The following is a 13,616-nucleotide window of genomic DNA, read 5'->3' on the forward strand; positions in this document are numbered from 1 at the left end:
AATACATTGCGAATACTGAAACATTTGATTTTGTGTTGAATGAGACAACGTTGGTTTGAGTTTCGTTTTGGCATAAATTAATTAGTTTTGGTTTGTCGTTAATATGCTATAGCTTCTTATATTTTTAATTCCTGTTCTTTTCTAAATACTGTTAATTGAAATGATTTGTTGTGGAGTGAGGGGAAAATAGCCTAGCGGAGCTTCTCAAATTTACCGTAAGCTGAACAATTTTCATTTGCTGTATTAACCTTAAAGTAATTCTTAGAATGAAATTTGGAGTCCGACTTTCGGACGCAAATACAGCGTTACTTATTACTAACTATTATTCTATATTCTTTGCACTGTGACATTACTGACTAGGGATGTTAATTTCGTTATTTTTCCTAACCAACAACCGTTAACCGACAAGATTATTTTAAATAATAATAACTGAAAGTACAAACGCTATATAATAAATAACATTTTAGCATCCAGATATGTAGGGAACATGGAAACATTTGGATTCCTGCCCAATGAGAGAGGTAGGCATCAGCTTCACCTTTAATTTGTTTTTGGATTGAGGTTTTTATAGCCTTTAGAGGATTTGCTTTGGAGATAAACTAATAACTGTTTTTATAATGTTTTAAACATTTTAGATTAGACTAGTTACAGGCATTTTAGCCTTCATTATCTCGGAAGTAATAGGGCTAATAAAATGCAATGTGAGCCGTGACGCAAGTTTTTTTTTTTCACTCTCAAAACGCAATCTTATGCGTGTCTATTTTTTTTTACAATGCAGCAAACATTTTTAAATATCTTAAAAATAGTTTGATGTCTTTAAAGTGTTGATAGATTTTTTTATTTTTTAAGTATCTTACATTTGGCCAAAATCTAGAGAAGATGATGCTGTATTGGCTGTGACTAAGCGTTAGATCTCTATTTTTTTCTTTTTGAGTAAAGAAAACCCTTTACTTTATTATTATTGTATTATTATTATTATACAGTCCGCTTAAATGTCATATGAAAACGCCAGCAGACCTGTCTCCTCTCCGTTTTTCAGCAGACCGGAGCAGCACGAGCAGACTTGAACAGAAACAAAGGACACGAGGTGTGTGTTTATCGATAGATTGATAGAATATCTTTATCTGTGCAGTTCTTTGTCATAAATACAGTTTACAAAAGGTCACGAGGGAGAAATCGGTTTCTCATCTACTGTAAAGTTTTCTCTGTTCACCGCTCTTCATACCGCAGCTGTTTCCTCCAGCGAAAATCTAGCCCTTAACACATAATGAACGCATTGCACTTATTTAAATATACTTAATTTAATTATACGTACTTTATACATACACTACTGTGCAAAAGTATTAGTCTTAGGCAGTCTGTTGTCAGACTGCATGTGCATTCAATAATCTCACTAGATTATTATTAAAATTAATGGCAAAATGAATGGTTGGAAATGTAAACTGATATTTCCTACTGACACAATACAGCAAAAGATATTAATAACTGGCTTAAAACCCTTTTTTGGGGTGAAAATACTAATGTGCCTAACACTGTACTTTACAAACGACATTGTTGCTACTTTATAAAGAATGAGCATAAAGTAATTCACAGGACTGATTAAAGACAGGGAGACAGCACTCATTTTAACTAAATATCAGAGTGATTGATAGAGATACAGTAGAAACATTACGTGTGGTTTTCTATGAAACGATGACTCAGATCATGAAATACATTTATTAGCCTTAGAGTAAGGGAAGCTTGGGATGAGAGTATCCAAGGAGCGTGTGAATGCTATGGATTTATTTTCAATCTTTTTAATGTTCTTTAATGTTATCCTTTTTAGGCTTTTTTAATTTTATTTATTTAATTTTATAGAAGTATCGGTTCAGGCACCGTTTAGGCAATGATGATGCTTGCCTTAGAAGACAGCAAAGACCACTAAGGGACCTGGGCAAACATTTTCTCTTTAACTGACATGAAAATGTTGAAGATAGAGTGAAAGATAAAACGTTGTGGTGGGAATGGTGGGAGGTTTTCAACGTCTGGGCAGTTACAGCCAAACTAAATTCAACAGGGCTCTTAAAAACTGTTTGCTAGCCCTGTAAAGCTATTCATTAGGACACTTCAAAAGCATGGGCCGTGGTTTATGAGAGTACCAGTCAGGTTGAGTTTGGGCATAGGAAGTGGTTCAGTTGGCACAGGATGGTAAGAGAAAATAGTAAAGAGTCCCTGTCCCACCGGAAGAGCCATGGTGCGCTGGCACAACTGCAGCAGCCTGCAACAAAAATACAAAAAGCAATGCTGAATTTAAATGTAGAGAAGGGTGCAGATTTGGAGAACACATCCAGGGTGCATTTCAGCACATTCGTGTTTACTTTCTTAACTTAGTTCTTACAGAAACCTACGCTCTTAAAAATAAACGTTCAAAAAGCACATTTTCACAGCAACAATCTTAAAAATAAAGGGCAGGTTTTGGCAGTGAAGCCACAAAAGAATAATTTTGGGTTTCTGTGAACGGTTCCAACAGAACCATTTTTTTTTTTTTTGTTCAATATGAAGAACCCTTTTCCACAATACATTCTTAAAAAAAAAAATTGTTTATGGGCATCAATGTAATCATTCCATTGCAAAAAAGGTTCTTCATAGTGAAAAAAAAAACGTTCTGTAAAATGTATTTAACACTAAGGAAAACTGGTTCTTTTATGCAATGTTCTTTAGGGAACCAAAACTGGTTCTTTTATGGCATCGCAGAAAGATAAATAAATATTTTATGCAATGGATAGGTTCCATTGATGTTAAATGTTCTTCATGAAACCATAGAAGCCAATATGAACCTTTATTTTAAGAAGAGTGAATGCTATAAAAGATCCGCTTTGTTCCCCAAAGAACCTTTCTGTGAACCAAACCATTTTCTAATCTAAATAACCTCTTCCCACTGTAAAGAACCCTCTGTGTAATTGAACGTTTCTGTGGATGTTAAAGGTTCGTAATGGAACCACAGATGCCAAAAAAGAAGATTTAGTTTGAAGAGTGTGCAGAAGTATCAGAGTATGCTCACTTGTTCTCTTTCTCCTCTATGCACTCAAGATCACTGATTTCAGGCAAGTGGGGCACATTGACCCGGACAGGTCTGGAGCTCTGGAACAATTCAGTTCTTTTATACTTACTTTATAATGCATCATTCACTTCATATCATAATTAAAGTAATTACACATTCAAAACTAGAGAATACCGGTCTTAAATACCATATTCAAGATTTCAGCCCTATTCAGACAGACATTCATCTAGTAATAAACTACTGTTAACTAAAACTATGTTGAACATTATTAAAAAAATAAGCTGAATGAAGCTTAAATTAAATAAAATATGTGATGAAAAACTAGTCCTTACAAAAAAGTACTAAAATTATTTAAATGTAAAATTTAAAACTGAAAAATAAATACAAATGCAAAAAAAAAAAATCCAATTCAATGAAAATTACAAAATCACATCACTAAAGATTACAAAATTAAATTAAACTAAGCTAATTCAAGTATTAGTACTCATTACAGTATTTATAAATATTAATATATTTTCACTTTCCAAAACAGTAATAATAATACAATTCAAAAGTCAAAGAAAGAACTTGTTCCTTTACAACCAATTCACTTTCTTACCGATTTACGATTGGCAAGGGTCACTTTGTGAGCTTGTTTTGTCAGGTCCTGTCGCCCAATCAGAGGGCAGACCTCCTCAGACCAATCAGAGCAGGGATGCTCTCTGCATGGGTAGATGGCGTCTCTGATCGGCAGAGCCACACCAAACGGAACCGACTCCAGATCCTTCAATGTAAATCCTGAAGTAAAAAAATACTGTGTAGTCACACACCCCTCGTGACAGGATATAAAGATCTAATATATCTAATCGTATGTAAACTAAGGTAAACCAACAAAGGCGTGCAGGACTCTGATCTACACTCAGAGCTAAATTTAATAGAAATTTAAGAAGGATAGCGAGTCTGATATAAGGCATAAAACATACTTCATGTATGTGAATGCAAATTCAGTTTTACTTGTTGCTTTTCGAAATTTCCAAATGGAAGTATGCACTGAATTTTTCAGGGAAACTAATGGCATGGCATAGCAACACAATCAGGCTAAGCAAGTAAAAGTTGAACTGTTTACATGTTTATACCTAGCTTATCTGAAATAACGATTTTAATTAATGATATGGGAAGGAAACTTTATTGTCCCCTTGAGTACTGTGGTACTGCATGTTAAGTTTGGGACTTGCAATGCATTGGCCAAGCATTTATATTTTCAGGTGTGTACTTGTGTTGATTTTGTCCCTGACCTGCAGAGGTCAACCACAGCACCAGCTTCTCAGCCAGGCATCCAGATGAAGGAGCGGCTTCACGCTGCTCTGCCTGTGAAACACCCAACAATCAAATGCACTGGAGAAAATGAATCAGCTGACTAGTGTTTAAGAGCGGAGACTTATTTAGGAAAACAAACATACGGCACATGACAATAATCATAAACCATAGGTACCTTCTAAGAAAAGGATCAAACGTGTTTTTCTTTTGCCCTGTGAAAACATGGACCAAATGTGTTAAAACAGTAAGGATATTTATTCATTTTAACATTATCCAATGCATTTGATTAGCTAGAAATATGAAAAAATAAAATGTAACAATAAAATAAAATATACACTACCATTCAATAGATTAGAGCCAGTAATTTTTTTTTTTTTTTGTAAGGAAGTTAATACTTTTATTCAGCAAGGATGCATTAAATTGATCAAAAGTGACAATAAAGACATTTTAATATTACAAACGATTTTAATTTCAAATAAATCCCAAAAACCAAATCCTTAACGCAAATTGATAATATTCACAGCGTTGTTGCATACAACAATGTTGGATACACAGCCAAAGAGCTTGGTGCTTTACATTTAAATGGCTGGTTAGCATTCACTAAAGCATTTAGCAGTGAAACCCTCCACCTTCCCCAGCTCCACCCGCTATTTGTGCAGCAGCAGTATGTCTTAAATACTCACAGCAGCGTATTGGTCTGTGTATTGGCAGTAGCAAGTTCTTTGCTTTACAGCAGCAATAATCTACAACAACGGATCTATTCCGCCAAGATTAAACACATTAACATTGTCATATAACCATTACCATGCTAAAATCCTCAGAGAGTTGTCATGATAGTAATACTGTTCTTTCAAACTTTTCAGTTCACTCTAAATAAATAAAAAAGTATGGTTTCCACAAAAATATAATGCACAACTATTTTCAATGTTGATAACAAGAAATGTTTCTTGAGAAGCAAATCAGCATATTAGTATGATTTTGAATTGTAGCGCAGGTTCGAAAAAATAAAATAAACAGCAAGATACACTGGTCATTTGATAAGCGCTCATGAAAACTATCAGTATATAAAACAATAGTACTACTTAGGATGCACATAAATCTGTATCGCTTCTATTGTTCTGACTGCTTCTATTCTTCTCATTTGTAACTCACTTTGGATAAGAGTCTGCTAAATGATTAAACACAAAAAATGTGTCCCATTTTTTGTCCCATTATTGATAATTATTATTATAGAAAATAGAAAGATATAGAAACATATAAAAAGAAACAGATAATAAAAGTTTTTGTTTTTTAGACTCTGTCTAAAACCAATTTTACGTACTGTATTTTTCAGACTATAAGGCTACGTTCACACTGCAAGGCTTAATGCTCAATTCCGATTTTTTTGAAAAAATTCGATTTTTTTGCAAGGTCGTTCACATTTCCAATTAAATGCGACCTTATGTGATCTCCTGTGTGAACGTGAAATGACCCAGAAGTGACCCGCATGCGCAGAAGAGTACTCAACGCTCAACGACGTCACTCGTTGTTTGCGGAAGTAGCTAACGTTAAACATGGATGTCAACAACAGTGTAGTCAACAGCGGAGCTCTTTTTGCAATATTAAAGTTATTTTCCCAACAGAGCCAGCACAATTACAATCTTCTCATTTTAAGAAGAAAATTAAAAAGGAGGAGGAGAGCAAGGTTTTTGGCCATGGTGTTTTGTGGAGTAGTGTTAGCAACGTCGCTACAGAGAAACGTGTGGGTGCGGAGTCGCAGCCAGGAGTGGTGGGATACTGATGTGAGTGGCTTCACTAATACAGAATTCATCAGTTTATATTCTCGTTCCCGCCTACTTCAACGCAGAATTATGATGTTTGTAGCGTATCAATGACATACGGGTCGGATACATGTGGCCTGGCCGTTCAGACGGAGGTCGCTTTTCAAAAGATCGGATACGTATCGGATTCAGGACCACATATCCAAGTGGCCTGTGGACAGCCTGGAGACGTATTTCAACATGTTTGTCGAGATCGCATCTTCATCTCCAACCCTATACAGGGCATAACTCTGAGAGACAGACAGAAGGGAAGAGGAAGAGGACAGGGAGTAAAAAGAGAGTTAATATTAGCAGTGGGACAGCACCTGTGTGGTTTTGGTTTGCTGCTGTCATGACAGTCACTCCGTCTGGTCGTGTGAGGGGAGAATGAACATGTTTCATCATGACGCTACGCAGAAGCACTGTCATCAACCACATACATGACTACATGCATCACACTCACAGCTCACAGGTAATACGGCTCAATCAGAACATCAACTTCAAACGCAGCTGAGAAATTGAAATTATTTGGAGGAAGAAAAAAATGAATAAAAAATTATAATGCATCTAAAAAATCATAGAAATGTACTTGAGAAATAAAGCAGGAAGTGTAATTTTATTGGCCCGAAATCTGTTCCAATGTTTTTGTTGTTAACTGATACTTTTAAAACTGATTTTATTGAGTGAAATAAAGCTAGAAATAAAGCAGCAAAACGGTTTAGATTTAGTCACAACATCGCCCCAACATGGTTACTGTTAACTTAAACTAAAACTATTAAAACAAAAAAAATAAATAAATAAATATACATTTTGCTAACTGAAAAAGCAAAATACAATATAAATATAAGATCAAAATTCTAAACTTTTGCCTCGTCAACTAATGAATATAAGTTTATGTTGAAGTACTAAAATTACCTGAAACTTTAAACGTATACATTTTTAATTAGAAGCACGATAAAAATTAAAAGTAACGTCAACAATTAAAATAGTCAGACACCTTTTTGTAAAATGTTTTTGTCTTATGATAAACTATTTTACTATTGTCTTAATACAACATATTTCACATTTTATCTAGTAATAAACCGTGTTGCTACTGTAAACTAAAACTATGTGGAACATTATTAAAAAATCATTTTCGGTAATTGAAATAAAGATATAATTTTTGGATAAAATGAAATATTAGATGAAAAGCATGACCTTAAAAAAAGTTGAAGCTGAAGTACTTAAGTGAGTAAAACTGTTAAATAAAGCAACATAAAAATACATTTAATAAGTTTATGCTGAGGTACTAAAATTACCTGAAACTTCTAAAATTAACAAAAAAAGCTAAAACCTATTTAGAAATATTTTTTTTGTCAAAAGCACATTAAATTATATTAAAAAGAAAATTTAATTGTCATGAAAACTAAAAAAAAAAAAAAAGCTAATTCAAAATGGTATATAAAGAGTATATAAATATACTTAAACAACACTTATACTTATCTTCTACTTCAAAATATCATTTTTAATTCTTTGTAATGCTTTGGGAAATGTACCAGCAATTCTTGACGGAAAATTGTTTTAATATAAATCCTACACCAAATTTTTGCCAGTAAAGATTGGGCTTGGGTCCTTTCTTCAATGCCTAAGGGACTATTTGACCTGTTTAAGTGTCCAGACAGGTAAAAATATTAAGTCTGATAACTTAGAAAAAGAACAACTCACCTCTCCTCAGAAACCCACTAAGCAAAACCACAATCTTTTGCGTGAGCCTTCGAAATGCTGATGCTTTCCTTAGCAATTACCACTAATATAATTGGGAGAAAGAAAGGGGCTGGAAACGAGAGAGAGAGAGAGAGAGAGTGTAAGTATGAAGGGATAAAATGGATGCTCTAATGTTCTGGACTCTAATCTAAGGGACGGGAACGGGAGGGTAAACACGGCCCATAATTGCGTAACGGTTTGTCAGCACCTCAGTGGGGTTGTGCGTCACTTCACTTTGCCTGATGGAAGGAAGTACAGAAACAAACACACTCACCATGACACCCGTGACCCCTAATACTGCCCTATCGAGTGATTCAGACCACCACTTCCATGGACTGATTAAGTTGGGGCATCTGTGCTGTCACGTACACCCTCACAGACGCGGAGGACGCCCAGGTATGACTCCGCGCTCATGAAATGTCATTATGATTAGCTTGCAGGACTTTGCCATCTAACTGCTTGACATTTCCATAGACTGTGTGTGAGTTAAGGGCATGACACCCAGCTCCTCTGCTGACTGTTAGCGCCCCCTGTTGGGCATCATCCAACCCTCGTTCAGAAGTTTGGGGTCAGTCTGATTTTTAAAAAAGAAATCAATTCTTTTGTTCAGAATAGATGCATTAACGTGATCAAAAGTGACAGCAAATACATTTATAATGTCACAAAAGATTTCTTTCTTTTCTTCAAAGAATCCTGAAAAATGAAATTAATCACGGTTTCCACAAAAATATTAAGCAGCACAACTGTTTTAAAAAATGTATCCTAAAAATATATTTATTGAGCAGTACAACAGAGCATTAGAATAATCTCTGAAAGATCATGTAGACTGGAATAATGATGCTGAAAATTCAGCTTTGCATCTCAGGGATGAATTTGTTTTACAATATTTAAAAAACGGTTATATTAAAATGTAATATTTTTGATTATATAAATTCAGCCTGTGCGAGTTTTGGGATTGACAATCAGATTTAAACGCAGTCTATCCTCTAAATTACTATAACGTGACGTATAACAGTTAGCAGTCGGTAATAACACTAATTTTAACAAACCATTAACTTCATTTGGAGATGGACATCATTGAGTCAGAGAACCGCTCTGACTGATTCAGTGAGTTTGTCGAGTTCAAAATGAGTTTGGAAGGCTTTATAAATGATTCACTAAAGGAACTTCTCATAACAGTCATGCGCTTGTGAATTGGAGTAAACTGGTAGAACAGAGAAGGATGTGACCACCTGTTTTTTTCAGGAGTCAACTGGGTTGTAGAATACAGCTGGATTGCACCTGTAAAACCAGGCATGAAGAGCATATTTAGTGGCACAGGGAGGATTTGGGTCCTTACCAGCACCAGTAGTTGGGTTTTCTCACAGATGCCAGGCAGATAAGGAAAAGGCACCACATCTTGCCCTCTCAGACAGCGACTGAGCCAGCTGAACACACACGGGGCTTCCCCGTCCAGGAGCACGGGCCATCTGAGCTGCGCATCATGAAAGACATGACATGTAAAGACTTGGCAGCAGTGTAAGAGTGTGCAAGAGCAGAAAAAATGATTATGGGATCAGTAAGATTATTATTAAAACAGTTGTGCTGCTTAATAATTTTGTGGAAACAATGTTGCATTTTTTCAGGATTCTTTGAGGAATAAAAAAAGATAAAAAGAACAGCAATTATTTAAAAATAAAACTATACAATTTATTCAGCAAAGATGCTTTAAATTGATTAGAATTTTTTTCTTATTAATTTGTAGAGAATTGTAATACTTTTATTTAGCAAGGATGAATTAAATTCACTGAAGAATTAAATTTTATTAATTTTATATTAATTATTCATTAAATTATTATTCCTTGCTAATTAATTCCTTTTCATAACAGAATTTATGTTAAAATATGTAATCAATTTAAACATTTTATTTCTTTCAAAAAAAAAAAAAAAAATCTTAATGGCCCTAAATATTTGAATGGTATCGTACATGGTGAAAAAACAAACAAACTTATGACCAGTTAATGCATCTAAAAATAAGCACTTTCCATCATGCATTTATAAAAAGCTGACAAAATTATTTTAAAAAAGATGCAATAATTATTAAAATATTATAAATTAAAATTTGAAAATGAAAATATTAAAAATAATTTTTTTCTAACTTTCTCATTTCTAATTTTCATTTAGTTTAAGTTGAAGTACTCACTATCTGGAAATAATAAAAAACTAGAACTGAAAAATAAAAAGCCTAAATAGTAATATTTAAAATAAGGCAAAACTAATAAAGTGCATAAAACTACAAAACATTTAATTAAAATAAATGTAATTAAAATGAACAGTATATGAATAATACCTAAATAACACTGATTCAGCTGCATATACACAAAAATATTCAAGACAAGACTTTAAATCCTGCCCTAACTTAGTGTTTCAATAGAAAATGCATCAACACCTTTTCACGGCTGTTTAACCTCAAGTCTTGAAGTTGAAAAATAAAACAATGTCTATTTTGTGTGTCAAAATCCCACAACCAACAGAATGCCCATGGCAACAAGGCCTGTCACTCAAACCCTAAATCTGGCCGGACTCCTAGCAAGTCAGCACTGTCTGGTAAATGAATAGAAAAGCCTTTAGCTGCTAATGAAGGGCCCCGACCACATTGATCGGCCTCGTACCTTGATCAATCACGCAGGCCTCCTTGAAGGTTTTGATGAATGAGGGGTAATCGCGCCAGTACAGATCAATGAAATCCTCCAGTTGAAGGTCCCTAATGAAATGAGAGAAAAAATGATTAGTGGGTAAAAGAGTCATCAGGCGGTCAATATATATACTAAAACTAATATAAGAGCCAAACCAGAGCGTGACTCATGCTGCACAGTTAACACACTACAGTAGAGTGGTATTCGCCAATATTGTGAAAAACACAATGATTTGACAATGCTTTTTATTTTGTAAATAGTAAAAAGTTAGCTACAGGTTCTAAACATGATCTTTCTTTGGGTACGACCTCCTGCTTCTGGCAGTTTCTCACAAAATATGGGTTTTACCTCAGTCAATATGTGTCAATACCATCAGATATATCAAAAGGTGCACTGTCATTGCAAATATTAATAAATTAATAAAATGATAAATATCTTTGGTTAAGAATGGATCGAGAATGCAGGATGGTTTCAGACTGATTGTCATCTACTGAAGAAAATCTGACGGGAGTGGAACAAAAAATAAGCGTGATTTGTTAATGAAAATAGCTAAAAAAAATAGAGCCTGTTTGGTGTTGTTAGACAAGCTTTTTTTTGTTGTTTGCAGAAAATGACAATTGGTCAAAATAACAAATGTTTTCATTTGTTGTGATTGAAAATCAGGGTTACTCCACCAAATAATGTTTTCTTACCTCTTCTGAATATGTGTTAATATAAACATGTCTAAAAACATAGCATCTAGAAGTTATAGAAAATAAAGTAGCTTATAAAGTAAAGGAATATATTAAATGTATTTTATATTTGTATATATTACAATATAAATATAATATCTGAATATTAAATATTCTATATAAATATAATATAATATTATTGATAGAATAAAGAATAAATGACATGAAAGTGACAATGTATCCAGTTCTAAAACAAGCAGGTAAAATTGTGAGACTTATTCTGCGCCATGTCTCAAGAATTATTTGGTTGAAATCATGGTTTCGGAGACCATTTTAGAGCAAATAAATATATAGAGATATGTATTCAATATCATTAAAAGACTAAAAAAATATTGAGATAAATATTACCTAGCCCTAAAGCTGACCTACAAACAAGAGGCCCAAACAATACACACAAGCGAAGAGTCAATAGAGGATTATCATAACAGCCTCATCTAGTCTTGTGTATTATAATACAATACTTTTAAATTTCAAACCCACACAGGTTCATCAAACAGCAACCAATTAAACTCTCGCTGCTGTTTTGTTCATTTCCACATGACAACATACACTTGACATTTTATTAAACAATGAAATACATTACAGCTATCTACTATTCCAAAATTAGGATATGCTATGCTACAGTTGTGGATGTTTTAATGTGTAGTAAATTGTTTTCTGTGCTTACCTGACATCTGATTAAAAAAAAACATATTTCATGTAAATGTACAATTTTAATTCTGTTAAATGCTTGATCGATCCTCGAAGACTGACAGCGAGGTCAAACTAAAGACACACTTACATTGCGTGTTCATGTCAGTCGTTCCGTGTTGTAACCCATCATTGCCATTAGGCATGTAACAAACAGGTTCCACTCCAGGTGCATGCTGGGACCTCTAGGGGCGTTGTAACTGTTGTACCACTTGACCAGCACTTTCATGGCAGTGTCCTTGGGTAAAATAAACCTGATGGCCTGCAGGCAACGCTTGACTGTGGAAGTAAAAGAAAGATGAGGTGTTAATAACAAATGTCACTGACACAATATTAAGGAGCGGGTGCTTTCTGGAACATTCCGGTCTTAAGTGCCTCCTTTTGAGTCCTTATGTGACTGTTCAACTCATTTGATCACTCACTGGGCAAAAATCACCTAGCATTTAACAACACACCTCTCTTTAAAGAGCTAAACAAATAGGAGGAATCATTCATGTCAAGAGTACAATTATATCTTGTAATACAGATATTTTTTTTTCAAAATTGCAAGTTTATAATATAGAATTCTTTTTAGAATTGACTTTTTTTCTCTTTAATTCCATTTAAAATTCAATTCAATTAAATTTTTCCTCATAATGTTGAGTTTAAAATCCACAATTCTGAGTTCTCTCACAAAGTTTCTAAGACAATTCTGACTTTATTTCTGACAATCTAACAGTTTTGAGCTAACATCTCAGATTTCAGATTTTTTTCCCCTCAAAATTGCTAGTTTATAATACACAATTCTGATTTTTTTTTTCTCATTATTCCAAATTTATATCTCACAATTTTGATAAGACATCACAATTCACACTATTTTCCCTGGAATAATTAGTTTTTAAACACACAATTCTCACAATTTCTGAATCACTGATGTCTGGAGCACAAATGTGACCCTGGACCACAAAACCAGTCATAAGGGTAATTTTTTCAAAATTGAGATTTATACATCATATGAAAGCTAAATAAATAAATAAGCTTTCAATACATGTATGGTTTGTTAGGATCGGACAATATTTGGCTGAGATACAACTATTTGAAAATCTGGAATCTGAGGGTGCAAAGAAATGTAAATATTGGGAAAATAACTTTTAAAGTTGTCCAAATTAAGTTCTTAGCAAGGCATATTACTAATCAAAAATTAAGTTTTGATATATTTACAGTAGGAAATTTACAAATTATCTTCATGAAACATGATCTTTTCTTTATATCCTAATATAGATTTTTTTTGGCATAAAAGAAAAAAACAATAATTTTGACCCATACAGTGTTTTTTTTTTTTTTTTTTGGCTATTGTTACAAATATACCCCAGAGACTGAAGACTGGTTTTGTGCTCCAGGGTCACAAATATTTAAATCTTGTAATTCCAACTTTTTTTTCTCAGAATTGCGTTTAAACACACAGATTTTATAACACACAATTCTAATTTTATTTCTCACAATTCTTGCTTTATAATACTGTATCTCTTTTAAGGGGTGCCTAATTTTTTTGGAAGAAAGGATCTGTTTGCATCACGAAATGCATGTTTCAGTCAAGCAATGTTCTTTTCATATTCATACTTGTGCTAAAACTAAATTAACAAAAACATAGAAGTTTAGTAAT

The 13,616-nt window shown here is 33.7% G+C and overlaps 1 protein-coding gene across 1 annotated transcript in view; it reads right to left on the minus strand.

Moving 5' to 3' along the window:
• Positions 1-13,616, minus strand: part of LOC132110280 (anaphase-promoting complex subunit 1-like) — a 49,835-nt gene that overhangs the window by 18,553 nt on the left and 17,666 nt on the right. Inside the window, 7 exon segments of the mRNA XM_059516851.1 lie at positions 2,139-2,257; positions 3,041-3,120; positions 3,639-3,817; positions 4,315-4,387; positions 9,282-9,352; positions 10,530-10,621; positions 12,130-12,253. Of these exon segments, the coding sequence (XP_059372834.1) occupies positions 2,139-2,257; positions 3,041-3,120; positions 3,639-3,817; positions 4,315-4,387; positions 9,282-9,352; positions 10,530-10,621; positions 12,130-12,253 (738 nt within the window).

This window comes from Carassius carassius, chromosome 30 (assembly GCF_963082965.1).
Source record: "Carassius carassius chromosome 30, fCarCar2.1, whole genome shotgun sequence".
NCBI lineage: Eukaryota > Metazoa > Chordata > Actinopteri > Cypriniformes > Cyprinidae > Carassius > Carassius carassius.